The sequence below is a fragment of the Prunus dulcis genome, chromosome 6 (assembly GCF_902201215.1).
Source record: "Prunus dulcis chromosome 6, ALMONDv2, whole genome shotgun sequence".
NCBI classification, from domain to species: Eukaryota; Viridiplantae; Streptophyta; class Magnoliopsida; order Rosales; family Rosaceae; genus Prunus; species Prunus dulcis.
In genome coordinates, this window is record NC_047655.1 from 18513404 (window position 1) to 18533202 (window position 19799).

Sequence of the window (19799 nt, forward strand, 5' to 3'; positions counted from 1 at the left end):
TTATTATTGTAAATAAAAAGGTCGGGTATCAATTATTAACTTCGGTTTCACGTTTTCTTTTTCCTCGTCTCGTCTCACCCTCACTCCTTTTTCTGGTAAGTGTCCTTCTCCTCCTTTTTCTTCTTTCTTTTTGCTTTTATAAAACACTCGATAAAGCTTCACCTCTGCTTCATAATTCAATCTGGCCCTGAACACAACACGCCCCCCCACCCCCCTCTTCTCTCTCTCTCTCTCTGGCACTCATACACAAAACCATAATCTCAGTCCTCACAGAAAGATAAACTGGCGCCTTTGCAGATCCAAGAAATCCCATAACAGGTAATCTTCTATTCTATTTTTTTGGTCCCATTTCTATTTCGCCTGATTGATTGATTGATTGATTTTTTTTTTTCCAAATTTAGGCTTAATTGTTTAATGAATTGTATCTTTTCTAATTGATCCTGACGCATTCATGCAATTGGTACTTGCCTTTTGGGATTTTCTTGGTTTCTTATTTGGTCTATTCTATGTCATGTGGTGGTGGGTTGTGAAAAACACATTTTTTCTGAGTCTTTTGATGCTGGGTATGTCTAATCGTAGCAGATCTTTTATCAGTGTGTGCGAATTTGTTCTTTTTTATGCATATAGAGATTTGGTTTTTTGGCGAGTTCTTCAAAGTAGCTTTCTTTCTTGCAAGAAGGAAATTAAATGGAGGAGGAGAATGAGTTCCGGAGTTGGGACGAGCTTATACCTGATGCCCTTGGGCTCATATTTAGGAAACTACCACTCCAAGAGACGCTTACTGTAATCCCAAGGGTCTGCAAGTCATGGGGAAGAGCAGTGGCTGGGCCTTACTGCTGGCAGGAGGTAGACATTATGGAATGGAGTAAATTTCGGACGCCAGAGACCATTACACGAATGCTTCAAATGCTGGTTTTAAGAAGCTCGGGTTCACTCCGCAAACTCTGCGTTGCTGGCCTTCCCAATGACCAGAGTTTTTCCTTTATTGCTGACCAGTAAGTGCAACAACATCACATTATCATTACCTGCTTTCAGTTACCATTTTGTGATTAGCCGCATTTGTTTAATATGGTAGTGATCATAAATGTTTATATTTGTATGAGAAGAAAAAGAAAAGAACATATGGTTTTTAAATCATTGGTTGTATATAATTTGAGTTCATTTCAACTTTATTCCCTCTGTTATTTCAAATTTCAAATACATTTCAAATATATGTTACATTTACTGCGATTATAGCTTCGCAAACTAATCTAGTCTTCCTGTCAAATCAATTTCCTTTCTTTTAAGCCATTCAATCCAAATGGACCCTTTATAGATTTATTTATTCCGTGATGTGGCATACCTTTGTTTTCCCATCCAGTTTCACGGTATGCATACATGCATGGGTTGAGTGTGAGTGACTTGCACAATGTGCCACATATATAGGCTTGTGATGGAGCAAAAGGTTTTGCGAGATTTGGGGTATATTTAGCATTTTCCTTAACTATGTTTGAATAATATTGAATAGTCCACAACTTAGATGATTGCACAGCCTCTAAGGTGGACACATAATCAATCTCCTCATTTATATATAGGAACTGATGCACCATTCATGTACTGTATGAGAGAAGTAGTGTGTGATATGTATAAGAAGTGAGGTATAATGTTGTGAGTGTCCAACTGTGTGAGAAGGCTTTCTAAAAGTGCTTGAATTTTGATGTAATGTTGAGGTGTCCCCATGTATGTGTGCTAGTGTGTTTTTAGTGGTAATATCAATCCTTGTTTGTATGCATTTGTATTATGTATTGTTTGCACTTTGTTATATTCAAAGTTGTAGTTGACTTGGCCCATGGGTAATTACCCATCTTGCCCTAGATCGAGATTGATTAGCTGCAAAATCAAATTCAGAAATTTAATGGCAAAAAATCTTTTGAAACAGAAATGACAGGAAGCTGCAGTTATTAGAAAATGTGCTCTTGTCCATTGAAAAGCAAGATCTGACGATAATTCAATGTTCTAATGTAAATCTTGTTTTTGTGAAACCATGGAATATGATCATGCAGCTACGTTAGGAAGATAGTAATCTGTGGGTTGAACCACAACATTAACTATTCCAAAATGCTATGCACTATATAAATACAAAAAGACCAAGCATGCATAACGCGGAACACCTCACAACCACACCAAGCCTCAAGAACCTCACTTCTTTTATATGACACACGACTAGCTCATACATGAAACATTGGAGCACTAGCTTTTATAAATAAGGTTAGTTAGTAGCCAACCTTGAAAAGCTCAAGAGCTACAAGCTTCTAGATCGATAACAAGTTTGTTTAAACAAAGATAAGGTCTCAAATTTTGTTGAGAACTAGAAAGTGTGTGCAGCTAACTATCTTATTCTTATTGATTAAAACAGATTAACTGTTGATTTGGTCATGCTGGTTATATTTTATTTTTCGGATACAAATTTTTTTTTTTTCTCTAAGACAAAAAATTCTGTTTGCTAGTGCCAATTCTCTTCGGACATTGCGGCTGCCAAGAAGTGAAATAAGTGATTTGATAGTGGAACAGATTGCTGCAAGGCTCTCTACCCTAACTTACTTGGATGTAAGCTACTGCAAAACTATTGGAGGTCCTGCACTTGAGGCAATTGGAAAGCACTGCAAACATCTCAGAAAGTTGCAGAGATGTATGTACGGATGGGAGGTACTTGACAAGGTCTCTCAAGATGACGAGGCCCTTGCAATAGCAGCCACAATGCCAAAACTCAATCACCTTGAGATACTCTACCTCCGTATTAGTACAGAAGCTGTGTGCCAGATACTCTTGAAGTGCCCTGAGCTCCAGTTATTAGATGTGCGAGGGTGCTATAGTGTAAAGCTTGATGAAAGGTTTGTCAAGAAATTCTCAGGACTGAAGGTGATTGGACCAGGTTCAGACAATGAGGGCTGGGATGAATGTTCAAACTACTCAGTTTCTTCTGGCTACTTAGCTTGGGACTTCGTCGCCAGTGTAATGGATGACGATTTTGACGAAGAGATGTTAGATGAAGCTTGGGAAGACGACCAAAGTATGGAGGATGTAGAAATGAGGTTCTATGATGGTTTTTATCTTGACAATGGTGGGTTCGACTGGCCCCTATCTCCTTGAATTCTCTGCTGGAGTGTGGTGGGGTTTCCAGTGGAGGTTAGAGGTGAAAAACTACTTGAACCCTGTGTAAGAAATGTTGTTTTTCCCAGTAATTAGCAGCCACTAATATTTCAGCGTGTGTGTTTCTGCATAAGTATAACCATGTTGTACTCTGTTGTTTGCATATCAATCCAAGTGAAACTTGTGAGGCTTTGTATCTATTTCTCATATAAATAAAAAGGCTTTGTTTATGTCGTTTTAAAAGTATACCAGTTGATTGAGGGTAGTTGAGAGTTTCGGATTTCACAATAAGATGCAGTCATCCCATTGATCTAAAGGGCACTGAAAATCACACGGGTTACCTGATTGAAGTTCAAATACTACCATGAATAAGCTGGGATGACTGTTTAAGCTGAAATGGTTATTCTACCAGAAAAACATCTCCATTTTTTTGGTCCTTATTTTTGGATAAAATACTATTCGTTGGCCCTTTCCTTTCAAAATTAGTGGTCCACCGATTACAGCTATAAGCCTCAATTCTTTTGAATTATTCAAACACAAGTGTGGTCACCAGCTAACAGCTTGTATTTTTTTTGTTCAAATATCAATTCAGAAAAGCATGTTCTTATATATAAAAGAACTCAGAAAAACATGTATTGAGGCTTTGAGACGGTATTATGTCAAGCATTTTTTTTCAAATATCTACAACTCAGAAAACCACGTGAGCAGAAGAAAATTTAGTTGTGCGGGAGATCGCTGGTAGCAGAATCAAAGTAGGGGAGGAAACAGAAAAACAATGAAACGAGGAAGCAAAATTTTTATAACAAAACAGAGAAAATCCTGTTCCATTGACACCGAACCAAACCCCAACTGTTTAAATCCAAGGTTACAACTGCGTCTTCGAATCTAACAGACTGGATCGATAAAATTCCTCATCTAGTATTAGAGGTGGTATACTCCATGTTCCAAGAGGATGTGCAGACATATTCCCTCCTAAAAATTTCAAATTCCATAAACATCAGCAGAACCTGGGGTGAAAGAAAAGAGGATCCAGTTTCACATGCTGTAAGGGTGGCAAACTTACCTTCCTTAGTTGCTTCTTCGCATCTTCTCCGGTAATTCAAGGACAGCTGAGGATCCAGCATTTTCAGTAAATTGTTATACTTCTCTTCAGCCTCAGCTATGTATTTTGCCTGAAGCGGTAAAAATTGGTGGGTATTACTTATTAGAGTTCATACATATTTATCAAAAATCAAACTGATGAAAAAAAAAAGAAAAAAAAAAAAAGACTGCAAAGGTTTTTTTTTTTGCAGTCTTTTTTTTTTTTTTTTTTCAAATTGATGAAATTCCACTGTTCTAGGAATTTAACATCATGACAGATAATACCAACAATATATGTAAGTGGAAGCTATCATATTTCTTATATCTAACAACTCATAAAGCTTGTATTTCATTGACAACACAGCAATTATATTGTCTCAAGGAACCACTGTATCAAACCGATGTATCGTTATCTCAGTCTACCAGAGTTAAGGCTTATAGATTTAAGGCTGCTGTTCCTTGACATATGGTTTATTTCTGTTTGCTCCAAATCACAAATTCCGTTAGTTACTACCTGCTACATTGGATGTCTCTGAGTAGAATGTGTAAGAGCATCTCCAGGAGACTCTCCAAATATTACCTAAATTCTAGCTAAAATAGCTAACCACTTAAAAGTTGGTTTCTCCAGCAATGCTCTCTATTTTAGCTAACCTCAAATATTTTATTATTTTAAATTCATTTAAAAAAAAAAAAAAAAAAAAAGAACCCAAAAGCTAATTGTCTCAAACCCACCGAACCTTTCTTCTTCTTCTCTCTCTCTCTCTCTCTCTCTCTCTCCCCCTCTCTCTCTCTTGCGCACCTTTCAGTTGGTGAGCCTGAATTTCTCTCTCCCCCTCACTACATGTAGCGAGCCAAAATAGCGATCTCCAAAATGGCGAGAGAGGTAGCGACTCTGCTGGAGGGTAGTTTTTCCTTCTTTTTCGCTAAAATGGCTAGGGATAAGGGAGTAGCGATGCAGCTGGAGATGCTCTAAAACATGCAAAACGTCCGTTCAAAAACAAAAGAAACTGCATTTCTTTTTAGTGCATACTTGTACTAAGTAATTTGTACGCTGGACAACCAGGGACACCAAACTATCCTGAACTTCATACTTCAAATTAAGGCAACTTCATACTTCAAATTAAGGTAAAGTAAATTGCATTTAATGGAAAACCAAGAAGCGGACTAGTGTCACAAGTGGTACTATAATTCAATCCCGAATATCAGCGAGCAAGCGTGGGCCTTGTCCCCGCATCCCCCATCTAAAGAAAACAGAAGCAAAAAAGAAAGAAAAGGGTTTTTTTCTTTATAAAACGGTGCTTAAATGACATGCTTGGCATACTTACCAGCACAGTTGGGGCACACGCTCCATATGTTCTGACAAACATGCGCAATATATTGAAGTTATTTTCTATAACATCTTCCTGCATGATGAGCCAATATTTTGGACTAAAGAATCGGAAAAACTAAAATGGGACGGAATTCAACAGTCATAAACTCTGCAAATTAAAGAGCTCACCTCATAGTCAAACCTACAACATCATTGTGTCAACTCAAGGCAAATGATACAGACGATGTGCTTGCAACAAAAATTAATTGAAATAATAACATTAGTGTTCCCTAATAATAGATAAAGGTAGATGCAAAATTTCAAGACGCCTCTCACGCAGCGCAGGCATATAGTAAATGCAAGATAATATACGGTCTAGTACAAGAAAATATTCCAGTCTACCAACATGGCAGTAACATATTGAAAGGAAGTCACACACTTACAACTATAAGGTGAAACACTAAAATCTCTATTATGTAATTAGAGCATTTGACTGAAAAAAAGAAAAAATAGAAAATAGAAAGAAAGAAGAGTACTCACAGATCATCAGCTACCTCAACTAGGAATTCTGAGATTGATAGAAACTCCATATGCAACTCATTAACCTTTATTACAGCTTCAAAGGTGAACACGATTAGCCAAATGAAATATACTTGTTAAAGACATGTGAAGCAAAAGATGAGCTACATCACACTTCATTTCAAATAGACAAAGAAAACATCAATTAATACTTTTGCAACATTTCAGTATAGGCACAAGGAGTGCTGTAAGGGGATTTTATAATCCTTTTTTCTTTTCTTAGGAAATAGATTTTATATTAATACTATGAGAACAGCTATACTGTTCAAAATGGAACATCTAACACCATCATATCATATTGACAACATCCGTTCTTCTATTTATTAGAAGACAAACCAAGTTCTATGATCTTACACCTCGACATGGAGAGAAGCATCCATGCAACAATTTATATATATGGGGGCGGATCCCTGGCACTCTATTTTTGACACAAGTTTTGACACAAGTTCTTGACCATTAGATTAACACATTATAAATGGCTGAGATTAAATCTCACTACTATTTATTACTATTTTTTTAATAATACTTTTTGCCTAAAATTACTATTATTTTAATAGACTAATTAAATCTCACTAACAATTTAGATGTAATCAATGAAATTGATATACATAGACACATGCATGCATAAACATACATATGCACACACCCAAACAACAGATATGTACACAGGAAAAATATTTATAAGTCAGCATAGATTCAGTTCATTAAGAAACATGGATACAGATAAACAAGCTACTACTATACCTCTTCTCCTCTCAACTGGTACAGTAAAAGATTCAGCACTCGATAATCGAAGGACTTCTGATTAATTGCCTTTATAACATCTTCAACAGAGATCTGTGAAACCAAATTTTATCATTTTCTTAATAGAGAGGGCTTGAGCATGCCTATGCCTCACTGCTATATAACTCATCAGAATGGAATGAAGAACTCTACAAAAGAGTTTCTGGAAGCAGAAAATTCATAACTAGCATACCTTCAATACCTTAAAATTAGAAAGTAAAAATTAAGCAGAAAATTTAAATCTGTAGGTATATCAATTAAGTGGCTTTCGCAGTACAAAGGAAAAAATGACAACAATATGAAAGAGGTTGGGACTTGGAAAGGCTTGAGAGTCATGTGATGGACTCTGAGGAACGCGAGTGGGGCTTAGGTTGCAGTGGATTTCATGGTCATCCTGGAGTCAAAGAAAGCGGGTAGAGTTTTATCACAGAGGTTGTGCTTGAACAGGCAGTGAACCTTCTGTTTGGTGACTGGGTTTTCATGAATGTTTTGTGATACTGTCTGGAATCTTCAGATGGGACGCGTAGAGTCGGTATGGAAAGGTGACAGATTTTTTTCTACACGTTGATAATTTCTGAATCTATTTCTGATAAACATTTCTACAAACATGTTGAAACTAGCTATATTTGAAAAGTAACAACCCAAGATGTTAACCATACCTCCGTTTTATTTATAAGTGCATAACAAAGCTTTCTTTCCAGCGCCCAATATCCTTCTCCAGATTTAAACTCATCTTGTATCCTAAACCCATAAACAGAAGTGAAATAAACACAAAAACTTCAGATTTCCTTTATCTTCCCCCAAGAATTAATATAATCAGAAAGCGATAGTACCTTTTTGTCAAAAGGCCATGACACTCAAGTAGACATGACAGTGGTCTGAATGGGTCACTTTTAAACATGTTTGTACACCTAGAAATTAGCCACTGACCTTCCTGCGGCCCAAAAGATATTGGTCACATAAAAGTTAATACCCAAGTTCAAATAATTTTGTGTTTATTGCTCCCAAGTTCTTAGCAGTACCGTCTGGCTTCCTCTTTCTAACATGTTCATTTCGTCGCTTGGTGCATGCAATGTCTTCTCATTCAAACGATCAAGCTGTAACAACAAGAACCATGATTTCTAAGAGAATGAGACAAAAGGGAAGAAATAACATAGAAGCTCACCAATCAGAGATCAACTGGTGACAACTCTGCTCATCATACCATTGCACTCTCAATCAACCAAAATTTGCGATTCCTTAAAAGATAATTTCACTGCCTACTGCGTAGTCCCTCTTTTTTGTTTCAAAATTTTACTAACAAGTACGAGCGGGAAGAAATGCAGGCTCACAAAGCTTTGTTCTTTTTTCCAAAATATAAAAAGGTAGCGTATGATTCCTTGTGGAACTACATAGAAATAGTTTCCCAAGGGCGTCCCACAAGTTCAATAACTGTTCTGGGAGCTGCATTTTCTCCTTTCGCAAAAAAGAGAGAACTGAACTTGACGTCATTTGTGTAGATCATTACCTGATAAATGTAGCTTTCTGTGAATGAAAGCACAGGTAGATATTGGAATACTGATTGTGGTTTGTTTATATCCATCCCATGAAACATAAAATAAGATCTGCACTGAAAAAATGAGTTCATAATTATTCCATAACCTGATTATACTACTTTATAGTTGAAACACATTCACGATGCATTTGTGCCAGTGGGCATACAACTGTATTTGTTTCAGCCATAGCATGCAAATTTTGAAACACAAAAATTAGCAAGAAATAATGTTGAATTGAGGGTTAAGTGGTTTAGCTAAATTTTGTGACCTGCACATGTAAAAACTACTTAATTGGAAGAACTGAAGTTTCTTTCGACCAGTGTAACAACCACTGCAAGCATTTTGAACATCAATATAACAACATTGGTATAGTAAAATATGCTCATCAACTACTGGATGAACGTAAGAAATTTCGTCATTCTGTTCTTGAGGCATTGAATGCAAAGGACAACATAAGTAAAATATATTAAGATTGAGGCAACTGACATCCTTGAGGATTGTATCAATTGACTATTTCCCACAGAACTTCATACAAAAGGTCCTACTCAGAGAATACTATACTGTTCTTATAAAAAAGGGTTACCTGAGGTTGTTAGATTACTTCACTTTCAGAAACTGAAAAATATAATAAGAGAATCGTTTCAATACTATCATATGTAGCATTTCCCATTGGCAACCAAAATGCCCTAGTAAATTTAATAAGAAAAGTGAAATTTTAGTATAATTCAAATCGGTAAGCTTTCCATGTTAGCTTTACTACTAAATCTGCAACTAGTCATTCTCTTACACGTACTATGCACATGAATATTCAACTATTAAATAATGCATATTCTTATATATAGAATCAATCTTCAAGAACAAAGCCTGCTTACAAAATCTTCAAGGGTAGAATTTGCTCGTTGCATTGCGTCCAGTCCAACCATAGCCATTTCTTCAGAACTATTGTCCAATGAGCTAGACTCAGGCTTATTGCTACAGGCAAGCTGCAAAGCATTTTCAACAGACTTTTCTTCATAGCCTGTAAAAAAAGCAAAAGTCAAAGCTATAAAAATATGTAAAGCTATTTGTATCTGTTTATTTAAAGAAAATCTACACCAAAATCAAGTAAAAGGGGTGATGTCCTCGTTAACAGGATATATACAGAAGGCCAAACAAAGTGAGGGAAATCAGCTCGTAGAGAATGAACAATGAGCATCAAGAAGAAAACAGAAACATAGTAAGAAGACATAACCTAGGAGGAGTGAAAATCAAGAATATAAAGATCTCACATAAGATCGCAATTCTTATGCTAAACTGCTAGCACTCAACCCTCATATGAATGCAACACAAGCACAAAGGTAATCCTCTGCATGCAATTCAATACTTTCCATTCCCAACTACACCTTCTCCAGAAACATAAATGTAGTAGGAAGTGTAAACACCAGCACCAAGTAGTATGCACACCTACTGAACCCAGCCTCTTAAACTGCTTCAATAAATAATACGATCCTTCGAATTTGAGGAAGCTAAAGGCAACCATTCAAAGTATAGCATTTGTATCTATCAAGAAAATGGAAAAAGGAAGGAATCTATTTGTATCTGTGTATAATGTTCTACACAATTGCTTTATTCCATGATGTAGCAGTCAAGCCAGGAAGTGTGGCATCACATACAACATATTCACGGGGTGGGTATGATATCAGTTGTAATCTGTGCAGCATCATAGATTAAAAACTAAATAAATCCTGTTAATATAGCTCACAAAATATCTTTAAATGTAGATTTTACTCTGTGTATGTGCGTATGGCGTGCAAATGGAAATCAGTTTAGTCTCAAATGCACGTCTGCGAGAAGTACAAAAAACATATTTTTATCTTCTATTTTGGTTTACCTTCTCCATTAAGCCATTTGGATGCTTCATCAAGAAATGCAGCAGAAATCTGTGAAACAAGTGACATAAGCACATACCCATTTCTATTGACATTGAATTGAACAAAATCAGATAATCAGCTAATGATACAATGCTCACCTTTGGCATATATTCAGAAACCAAACTGCACTTTTTGCCCAAGTCAAGTTCTCCACATGGTTGTACCTTTGGCATAGCATTTCCAAGTTTAGAAAGAAAAAAAACAAAAAAACAAAACAAAAAAACAAAAAAACAAAAACAAAAACAAAAAACAAAACAAAACATAATAAACAAAGCAGTTTGCATCAGAAAAATTCTGGTTGTTTCTACAAATTAAAATTAGAAGAAAATCTAGAACCAAATTTTAAGAAGAAAATTACTTTCTTGACAGTAAGACTTCAATTATAATGCTTAGTTGTAGATTACCAGGAGGAGGATGAGCTTAGTAAGAAAGCAACTACAGTCGTCAGGGGACGAGGTCGTTGGAATGCCTCGAGATTGTACGAACGTCAGCATTCTCTGTACCTCTTCCAGCTTCCTCAACTCTTCCATCTCTTTCACACTCTGCGCTCAACACTCCACTCTCGGCAGCGGACCATCGGTTTGTTTTTATATTTTATTTATTTTTTAATGGAGGATAAAATTGGCATTACAAGATTTTAAAATTTTGAAAATAACAAAAAGAACTTAAAAGAATGCTTTGAAAAATGGAAAATTCTGTGGTGCCTTGGCTGTATCTGTACAGCCACTAATCCAAGGGTTGAGTTTGCATTTCAAAAATGGATGGTTGAGATTGAATGACTGGATAACCTATTCAGCCCTTTGTTATTGAGCACCTGAGTCACATGTGACTCTTATAAGGGCTAACAGAACTAGACGCATGCTGTGGAGGTGGAAGACGACGCTCGCTCCAAGTTTTCTCTCTAAATTGAATCGTAAGAGCCTCCAGCTCTTTTCTCTGCTTGCCAAAATCAAATCATAAGCGCCCCCAAATCCTCTCTCTGCTTGCCCATCAAATGCTCTCCCTGCTTGCCCACCAAATCCTCTCCCTACTTCCCATGAGCGTGAAGAAAGAGAGAGAGACGACGAGGCATGAAGAAAAGCTCCTCCAATGCGATTCTTGTTTTGCGAGGTTTAACGCCTCGATGACCGCCATTGATCCACGATCGGATCCGTTCAAGAGCTCACCGTTGAAATTGCGTAGTAATTAACACCAAGACCAGAGATCTGATGGGGCTAGGTACGGGATTTCCAGGACCCATCAAAGTTGATTTTGAAATTTAGGGTTTACTGAGATCATTTTTTTTATTTGATAGAGCGACATGCCTGAGGAATTAATTAGTAGGTCGGTCTTTGATTCAATGCATTAATGCGTTCGCTGTTTGTTTCCATTCCAGGTACTCCCTGTCTGCTTGCTCAAGATGCGATAGGGTGCGATGTGGACTGATAGAGGCACTGGCAACGGCCTTCCATATCTTTAAGGTTTTACTCCTTACTCATTCAAGCATGTGGATGTATGTTTTTCTTTTGTAAAATTTCATTTTTTGTTTTTAAATGGAAACAAAATGAACAAAAATAAGTTTCCAAAGGCAAATAGCATAGCATGCTCACCGAATCGAGGTCGTCACGAGAAAACTGAAGACAAAGCTGGCGACTCTGCCTAAGCGAGGTCCTCAACTCTTCTCTCTGCTTGCCCAAAACTGATATGCAGAGAGGTAATCGTTGCGAAATTGATGATGGGTCCAGCCTCCATGATGTAGTGGTCACCAAATTGAGTGGAATTTAGTTTGATTTGTTGGAATTGTGTGAACGACGACATTTGAGTTGGTGGAGAAAGGAAGTGTAAAGAGGATGCGTTGAAAATTTGGAAACATCAAGTAAGAGTTCAAACAACCCTCTTTTTCTGGTTTATGAGTTGAATGTATTTTGGGTAATGAGTTCATGCAGTTTAGGAGTTCAATATATTTTGAGTAATGAGTTTATGCAATTGTATGTTTTTAGCTTCGTGTTTATGCTCTGAAGAGTTTGCCAACAGTCGGGCAACATTTGCATTGCAAGCATGCAATTGCATGTTGGTGATGCAATGCAAGAGTGATTGTGCACAAACGAAAATAAGAAAAATGGATCATATTTTACTTGTACTTGCATAATTAGAAATATTTTTTACTATAAATCGAAGGGCTCAATTATTTGAAATACAGAGCATGACAAACGGTAAGGGGCAATAATCCGAACATATTATACTACAAAAGGACCAATTATTCGAAAATATTTAGTAATAGAAATTGTCATGTAGTACAAATCATATTCAAAAATATCCCCAATTTCGTAAACCATAATGTGGTTAACCCTAATATGTATTAATAGCCATAAGGTCATAATGAAGTAGTTAGTTACTTTTCTTTGTCTTCGCACCATACATTCATTAACTTTGCGTTTTTAAGCTATGTGGAGTTTGCTCACAGGCGGGTAGCGTTTGCATAACACACATGCAATTGCACTACGGCGATGCAATGTATGAGTGACTGTGTGCAAACCGAAATAAGAATAATGGATCATATTTTATTGTACTAGCATAAGTAGATATATTTTGTACTTTCAATCACCGGGCACAATTATCCGAAATACATAGCATCATAAACGAGAAGGGGCAATTTATTCTGAACGGACGATTTTACCCCTACATGTTTATATAAAACAACCCATCATGTCCACAAAAATTTAGATCATTACTCGGTTTTTGTCTTTGAAGAATCTTGATCAAGAAGCTTGAAAGCAATTGGGTTTTGGGGTTGATACATCTGGCATATCACCACATGCTCTCCATTTGTTTGCTGAAATGTCACACTCATGTTGGGTATGCAATGGTGGCACTGCACTTCTTGATATTGATCTTGGCTACCATATGGGCATTCAAGACAATGGTGGTGGTGAGTTTCTTACGAGTTGCTTCATTGAAGGGTTGATGACAGAGCTTCGCTAGGACTTGTACTTGCTTTGTTTTGTCTCTGTTCAAGAAGCCTCTAATGATTGTGCAGCAGAGTTTTGGTCATTTATTTCTTTTTGAATTTGCAATAGTCATGTTAATTGTATCAAGGTTTCTTCTTTCTGTTGTTTATTGTGTGCTATTCATAGTTTTATACCAATTATCGCACATCATTGGTCATGAATCTTTGCAACCTTTGAGTTGGATTTTTCTGATTACATCAAGTGCTTATTCAGAAAATGGCAATTGTCCTTTACACAAAGAGTCCGATTGGAAAGAAGCTGGATATCATGACAGGCCAATCGCATGCTGTGTTACACTCCAAATAACACGGTGCTTCCAGTTTTTGATTGTGTACTGACATTGAGAGGGACAAGTTATGTGCCATTTATAGATGACATTTGGAATGTCGAGTGGTATTTTTGCTTTTCGAGTGTTGTATTGATTTGTTTGAGTTTTAGATAACATGTTATTTGTGTTAGATTTAATGTGTCAATTTCTGTTACAGATTATAAGCTTAGATGGTTCTGCCTTCAAGAATCTTTTTTATATTCATAATCAGCAGTTCATTTTAGTTGCTTGCTGTTTTTTGGTGCTCTCCTCTTCATCTCTGCTTTTCTCATTAATTCATTTATTTAGAGTTGTGTCCAGATTAGGCTTTAATTTTTGTTCTTCTTTTGTTTTCTCAGGGGATTCTTTTGGCAGAGGAGTTGAAGGGTTAGAAGCAGTTAGGTGAAGAAAATGCTTTCTTTCAGTTACTTCTATTTCAACTTTCTGTGAAATTCCTTTTTCTTGTGACTGCAAACGCTCTGACCTTCTAATGCAGATCTTCTAAGAAAGAAACAAATTGGATGATATTTAATCCAAGTTATATGATCTTTATATGATGAATAAATTGTTTTAGTATTTGAACCCAAAGATTGAGTCTTTGGGTGACTATGCCTTTGTTTGTGTGTTTAAACTTATTTATCTGTTTTGCATATCAATAGCTTCATTTTGGTTTATTACCAAGCATCCATTTGGTATGTGATTTGGCAATATAATGTAAATTGAGCCACTATTCCTGTTTTCATTAGTTGATATTAGTTTTGTTCTTTAAACTATCTATTCTGTTTTGTTGTGCATAATGGATGAAGTCAAAAAATTTCATATGGGAACAATTAAGAGATAAAGCTGTGAAGCATTTAAGGTATATACATTACTAATATGATTGTCTTTTTAGCGGAGAAATAATTAGTATAGCTCTATTTTTTCTTTGCTTTTCCTTTTTTTTGGGTAAAGAGTTAGTTTAAGTACACAATTGCTGTTTGAAATTTGTTAATGTTTTTGTGTGATATCTGTTTTCTCTTTGTATAGAAAGCCTTAAAGGCTAATAATATTTCCATTTTCCCAATTGAACGCCCATATTAGTCCCTTTTCCTATAATAGGAACATTTGGTTGCAATTTTTTTCTTTCCTGTTCTGTATTCAGTTTAAGTTTCATGCTTCATGATTGTAATTTTTTAATTTTATTTTAAACGAAAAGCGATAATTTTCTTTTTTAGTTGCACTATTATTTACTTCAATTTGGGTAATTGTCATCATAGAATTTGATTGGTTGTATTTTGAGGTTATTTCATTATTTGGTTGTTCATTCTAATTACTGTTTTTTTCTTTCTTGCTGTTCAAATTTGTAGATTGTGTAATTTTATGATTTCTCTTGCGTCTAATTTTTTCAATTTTTCCTATTGTAGGTGCACAAATGGCAAGGAAGGTGCACATCACTGCATTGGTTACTGAAAAGGAGTATGGATACATGTGAAAAAACAAATAAAGGAAATTTGTACTGGATAATTTGTCTTTGTGCCAAAATCATGAGTTGCTTAGGTGAAATATAAATCTGTTTTTATTATTTGATTGTGTCTTCTGAGGGATGGTGCTAAGTTTTGCGTTATTCTCTGTGAAAGGAAAATCTCTTTGAGAAACCAAAGTAATTTTATATTTATTCTAGAGTGTTGCTAAACGAACCTTAAAATTAACTGAGTACACCTTATGATCTAAGTACACCTTATGATCTAAGTACACCCTAATATTTTAATTAAAATGTAAAATTAACTAAGTACGCCCTATAAAACTACTAAAAATTCTCTGATACACCCTAATACTTGTAGCATTATTTTATAGTTAATTTTCAGCTTGATTTTTTTAATAGTGTTTATAAATCTTTGACTTTTCATATGGATTTATGCTTCTACTAAAACCGTTGACACTGTTTTTGCAATTCCAAGTTCTTGCAATTACCACATCTTTCCTTAAAAACACAATAGGACAAGCAATCTTTTGATTAGGGTTGAATATAGTTAGTGGGGTGCACTTATTAAAATTATATTTGTTTCACAATTCCATATATCTTTTTTGGTCATTTTATATTAGGATAAATCAGTAATTCAATATATACTTTTATAGTAGGATGTACTAAATTAATTTTAGGGTTCGTTTAGCAGCACTCTTATTCTATTCTTAATAATGGAAGTTTGTTCAAACGAACGTAAGGGTTTGCTTTCGTTTAAAAATACTCGACGTTCCGCCAAAAAAGAAGGCCAACAAAGTTACTTTTTTAAACCAACAGGGTATTTGTTCAAACGAACGCAATACGTGCGTTCTTGGAGAAAAGTTACCCGTTCGCCGAAAACATGCCCCAACCACCTTACTTTTTTAAACAAACGGGATATTTTTTCACACCAACGCAACAGCTGCGTTCGTTAAGGAGAGTTTTCTGTTCGCCGAAAAAATATATCCAACCAACTTACTTTTTCAAACAAACGGGCTATTTGTTCATGTAAACGCAGGGGTTGTGTTCATGGAGTAAAGTTGCTCGTTCTTCTAAAAAATGGGCCAAACTAATTTACTTTTTCAAACAAACGGGCTATTTGTTCACGTCAACGCAGGAGTTGTGTTCGTTGAGTAAAGTTGCATGTCCCCCAAAAAAAAGGGCAAAACTAACTTACTTTTTCAAACAAACTGGCTATTTGTTCATGTCAATGCAGGGGTTGCGTTCGTTGAGTAAAGTTGCTCGTTCCTCGGAAAAATTGGCCCAACTAACTTACTTTTTTCAAACAAACGGGCTATTTGTTCATGCGAACGTAGGGATTGCGTTCGTGGAGTAAATTTGCTCGTTCCCCAGAAAAATGGGCCAAACTAACTTACTTTTTCAAACAAACGGGCTATTTGTTCACGCAAACGCAATGGGTTGCGTTCGTTGAGTAAAGTTGTCCGTTCCCCGGAAAAATGGGCCCAATTAACTTACTTTTTCAAGAAAACAGGCTATTTGCTCAAGCGAATGCAGGGGTTGCGTTTGTTGAGTAAAGTTCCCCGTTCCCCGAAAAAGTGGCCAAGCTAACTTACTTTTTCAAACAAACGGGCTATTTGTTCATGTAAACGCAGGGGTTGCGTTCGTTGAGTAAAGTTGCTCCTTCTCCGGAAAAATTGGCCCAACTAACTTACTTTTTCAAACAAACTGGCTTTTTGTTCATGCGAACACAATGGATTGCGTTCTTTGAGTAAACTTGTCTGTTCCCTGAAAAAATGGGCCCAACTAACTTACTTTTTCAAACAAATGGGCTATTTGTTCACGTGAACGTAGGGGTTGCATTTGTTAAGAAAAGTTGCCCGTTCTCCGGAAAAATGGGCCAAACTAACTTAATTTTTCAAACAAACGGGCTATTTGTTCACGTAAACGTAGAGGTTGCGTTTGTTGAGTAAAGTTGCCCATTCCCCTGAAAAATGGGCCCAACTAACTTACTTTTTCAAACAAACGGGTTATTTGTTCACGCAAACGCTGGGGTTGCTTTCGTTGAGTAAAGTTGCCCGTTCCCCGGAAAAATGGGCCAAATGAACTTACTTTTTCAAACAAACGGGATATTTATTCATGCGAACGCAAGGAGTGTGTTCGTAGAGTAAAGTTGTCCGTTGGAAAATGGACCCCACTAACTTTCTTTTTCAAACAAACGCACTATTTTTTCACCCGAACGCAAGGGTTGTGTTCGTTGAGTATGTTGCGTTCATTTGATAAAGTTAAATGTTGGTATGTTCGGTAAGAAAAAATAAGAGTTCATGAGAAAGAAGAAGACATGATTTTTTATTTTTTATGTTGTTTTGTTTTGTTTTGAGTCGAAGAAATTATTATTATTATTTTTTAAAGAAAAAGCGTATGGGTGTGATATATACTATTGTTAATTTAATTGGATTGTCCCCTTATATTTTTCACGTGCTTCTTTTTTAAAACTATTTAAAATTATGTTCTTAAAATTTTTCACGTGAGCCTTGTACCAAGGGATATGCACTAGAAACCAACTCCACTAAATAAATTTTTGTGTCAATTTGTTGCACGTTGGAGTATATATACAATTGTTATAATATTAATATAAATTATGTAAAATAAAAAAATTTAGGGAGTCCTCAAAAATCAGGGGCCCTGTGCATTGGCGCCACTTGCACTATTTCAGGACCGCCCTTTTCCTACTAGTTGGGTTAATCTTAACTATCTCATATATGGGGAGATAGTAGGGAGCTCAAGAGAGACCTATAGGCACCATGTTCAAACATGGCTTACAAACTGCTCGGGTTACGTGACTTGGTATGACTATTGTATGAATCTAGATGGTTGTTCCTCATTGTTTGAACCTCATTGGAGCTCTTCATTTATGTAGATGGACACTTATCTAAATTGTAATCCAATGTTAAAACAAACTATGGATTTATGCATAGTTTATTCATTCTAATCAACATTTTATTTTCAAACTTTTCATTAACACGCATTACATAACACTTATATTTCATCATATGTATATCTTATTATTAGTAAATTTTGAGTTTTATTTGTTCAATACATTCATTGATAATGTACATAACATTTATGAAAGTTTTATACCAAAATTATGTGTTTCAATGCCTATATCTGTCTTCTTCTTTTTTCGATACCTAAGACGATAACAATATATCCCCCAAAATATCCGTAAATTGAAGGCCCAATATTATTTGCATGGCTGATATTTTAATCCTTGGCCTTCCCTCTGTGAGGTGAAGAAATTGATTGAACTTTTGAATCAAAAAATGGCATAATTGGCGGTGTAAACGAGTGCACGACAAAGATGACACATTACCGAACCCAATAGCATTAATTGCTAACCGCTTCTCATTTGACAATTTTTCCACCGTACGATGGAATCGGTCCGGGCTGCATCTAGTTATACAACTCATCTCATTCACTGAGCCGTTTACTTGCCCGCTTGAACCTTCTAAGGCAGAACCATATGTTGCCTTCTCTGTAGTGTTCAATTTCCTCCACTTATTACTAATCTCTTCTTGTACCTGAAATAAAAAATTCTCATTAATATACCCTTCTTAATAAAATAATTAATAAACTGACCAAATCATTGTCATCTCTCACCTTATGGTCCAACTTTGCATTGGCCACTTTCCCCATTTCATGTCGTTCTTTTTTCCTGTAAATCATTTATTTATTTTTAAAAAAAACCATTATAATATTAAGCAACCACATTTCCAATTTGTAGATGTACGTGTAACTTACATGAAATTAAAAAATGCATCTCGGCCAACTCTTGTTTGTTGCACAGTACTCTCGGCCTTGCGCTTTCCTTTCGCTGATCCCCTTTTTTGAGCTTCCATAACTTGCACAAATCAAGTACAAAACACTATCATGCAATTCTCTCTAGCGCCGAGAATTTGAATACTAATCCAAAGCCTAATACACCCTAAACCCCGTAAACCCCGTAAACCCAGTAAACACCACAACATCACATTGCTTAATTAAAAAAATACGGGGACCTGGATTTGCACACAGTTGCTTAGTAATTGCATATACTGATATGCAATTGCAAGACACTACTTGCAAGTGCATCAGCCCTCGATTATAACATTGCACAGATAATGCACACAACCCACCAATGCATTTCTATATTGGGCCGACATTCTTACTCATTTCAAATCCCAATCCAAATCTTAACCAATCCTAACATTACACTTTCGGAACACTTTACTCCCCATAAAAAAAATTCAAAAACACAGTCAAACCTACCTACCTACCACGAAATCACCTCACGTGCATAATTTCAAAACAAAACTATATCCTGTAATTGCATTCAGTTACTTGGATTTGCATACAGGCGATTAGTAATTGCATATAGAGATATGCAATTGCATGAACATAACAACCATGAATGTGAGATACCCACTTCACCTCACGACACTTTTCAGACTGAGAAACCCACTTCATCTCATGAATGTGAGAAACCTACTTCCCCTCTTGCCCCAATTCATCACCACAGAAATTCAATTAACAATAACATAAAACATAGTGTTAACTTACCTTCACAAGGAACTAATACCAAATGCTTTCACAAGGGCTCGATTGCAGATGAGAGGAGTGCCAACAACCTACCAGCGACTGGAAAAACTGAATTCCAATTCCTATTATCAACCCAAAATGCTAACCCAAAAAATTTCCCCAAA

General features: G+C 36.0%; 2 protein-coding genes and 2 long non-coding RNA genes across 5 annotated transcripts; 2 read left to right on the forward strand and 2 right to left on the reverse strand.

Annotated features, from left to right (window-relative positions):
* Positions 1-88: 88 nt before the first annotated feature.
* Positions 89-3372, forward strand: LOC117631833 (F-box protein FBW2-like). Of its 2 annotated transcripts, none has more exons than XM_034365152.1 (3): positions 89-318; positions 677-995; positions 2487-3372. In XM_034365152.1, exons 2-3 carry the CDS (start codon positions 688-690, stop codon positions 3127-3129), a joined length of 951 nt encoding a protein of 316 aa, XP_034221043.1. In that variant the 5' UTR covers positions 89-318; positions 677-687; the 3' UTR covers positions 3130-3372. The 2 variants fall into 2 exon arrangements, with proteins under 2 accessions (XP_034221043.1, XP_034221042.1); XM_034365151.1 differs by having other exon boundaries at positions 92-318; positions 680-995.
* A 533-nt stretch (positions 3373-3905) lies between these two features.
* LOC117629536 lies at positions 3906-10902 on the reverse strand. Its single transcript, XM_034362045.1, has 14 exons — positions 10730-10902; positions 10424-10489; positions 10286-10334; positions 9288-9433; positions 8388-8489; positions 7903-7977; positions 7714-7814; positions 7540-7621; positions 6842-6934; positions 6059-6123; positions 5708-5720; positions 5535-5612; positions 4193-4301; positions 3906-4101 (listed from the first exon to the last, which is right to left on the reverse strand). Exons 1-14 carry the CDS (start codon positions 10853-10855, stop codon positions 3995-3997), a joined length of 1212 nt encoding a protein of 403 aa, XP_034217936.1. The 5' UTR covers positions 10856-10902; the 3' UTR covers positions 3906-3994.
* Positions 10903-11772: 870 nt separating this feature from the next.
* LOC117631692 lies at positions 11773-15095 on the forward strand. Its single transcript, XR_004586348.1, has 3 exons — positions 11773-12180; positions 13979-14021; positions 15023-15095. It is a non-coding gene; the product is annotated as an uncharacterized LOC117631692 (long non-coding RNA).
* Positions 15096-18596: 3501 nt separating this feature from the next.
* Positions 18597-19070, reverse strand: LOC117633246. The gene is made up of 3 exons (XR_004586585.1): positions 18859-19070; positions 18718-18772; positions 18597-18638 (listed from the first exon to the last, which is right to left on the reverse strand). It is a non-coding gene; the product is annotated as an uncharacterized LOC117633246 (long non-coding RNA).
* Positions 19071-19799: the final 729 nt, after the last annotated feature.

Bases quoted from the DNA above. Each gene is read 5' to 3' on its own strand.
- LOC117631833 (XM_034365152.1), top strand. From the start codon at position 688: ATGGAGGAGGAGAATGAGTTCCGGAGTTGGGACGAGCTTATACCTGAT. The intron at 996-2,486 runs GTAAGTGCAACA...TCTGTTTGCTAG, and splicing joins TTTTCCTTTATTGCTGACCA to TGCCAATTCTCTTCGGACAT.
- LOC117629536 (XM_034362045.1), bottom strand. From the start codon at position 10,855: ATGGAAGAGTTGAGGAAGCTGGAAGAGGTACAGAGAATGCTGACGTTC. The intron at 9,434-10,285 runs GTAAACCAAAAT...CTTTTTTTACAG, and splicing joins CAAATGGCTTAATGGAGAAG to GCTATGAAGAAAAGTCTGTT. The intron at 4,102-4,192 runs GTAAGTTTGCCA...TGAAATTTTTAG, and splicing joins CGAAGAAGCAACTAAGGAAG to GAGGGAATATGTCTGCACAT.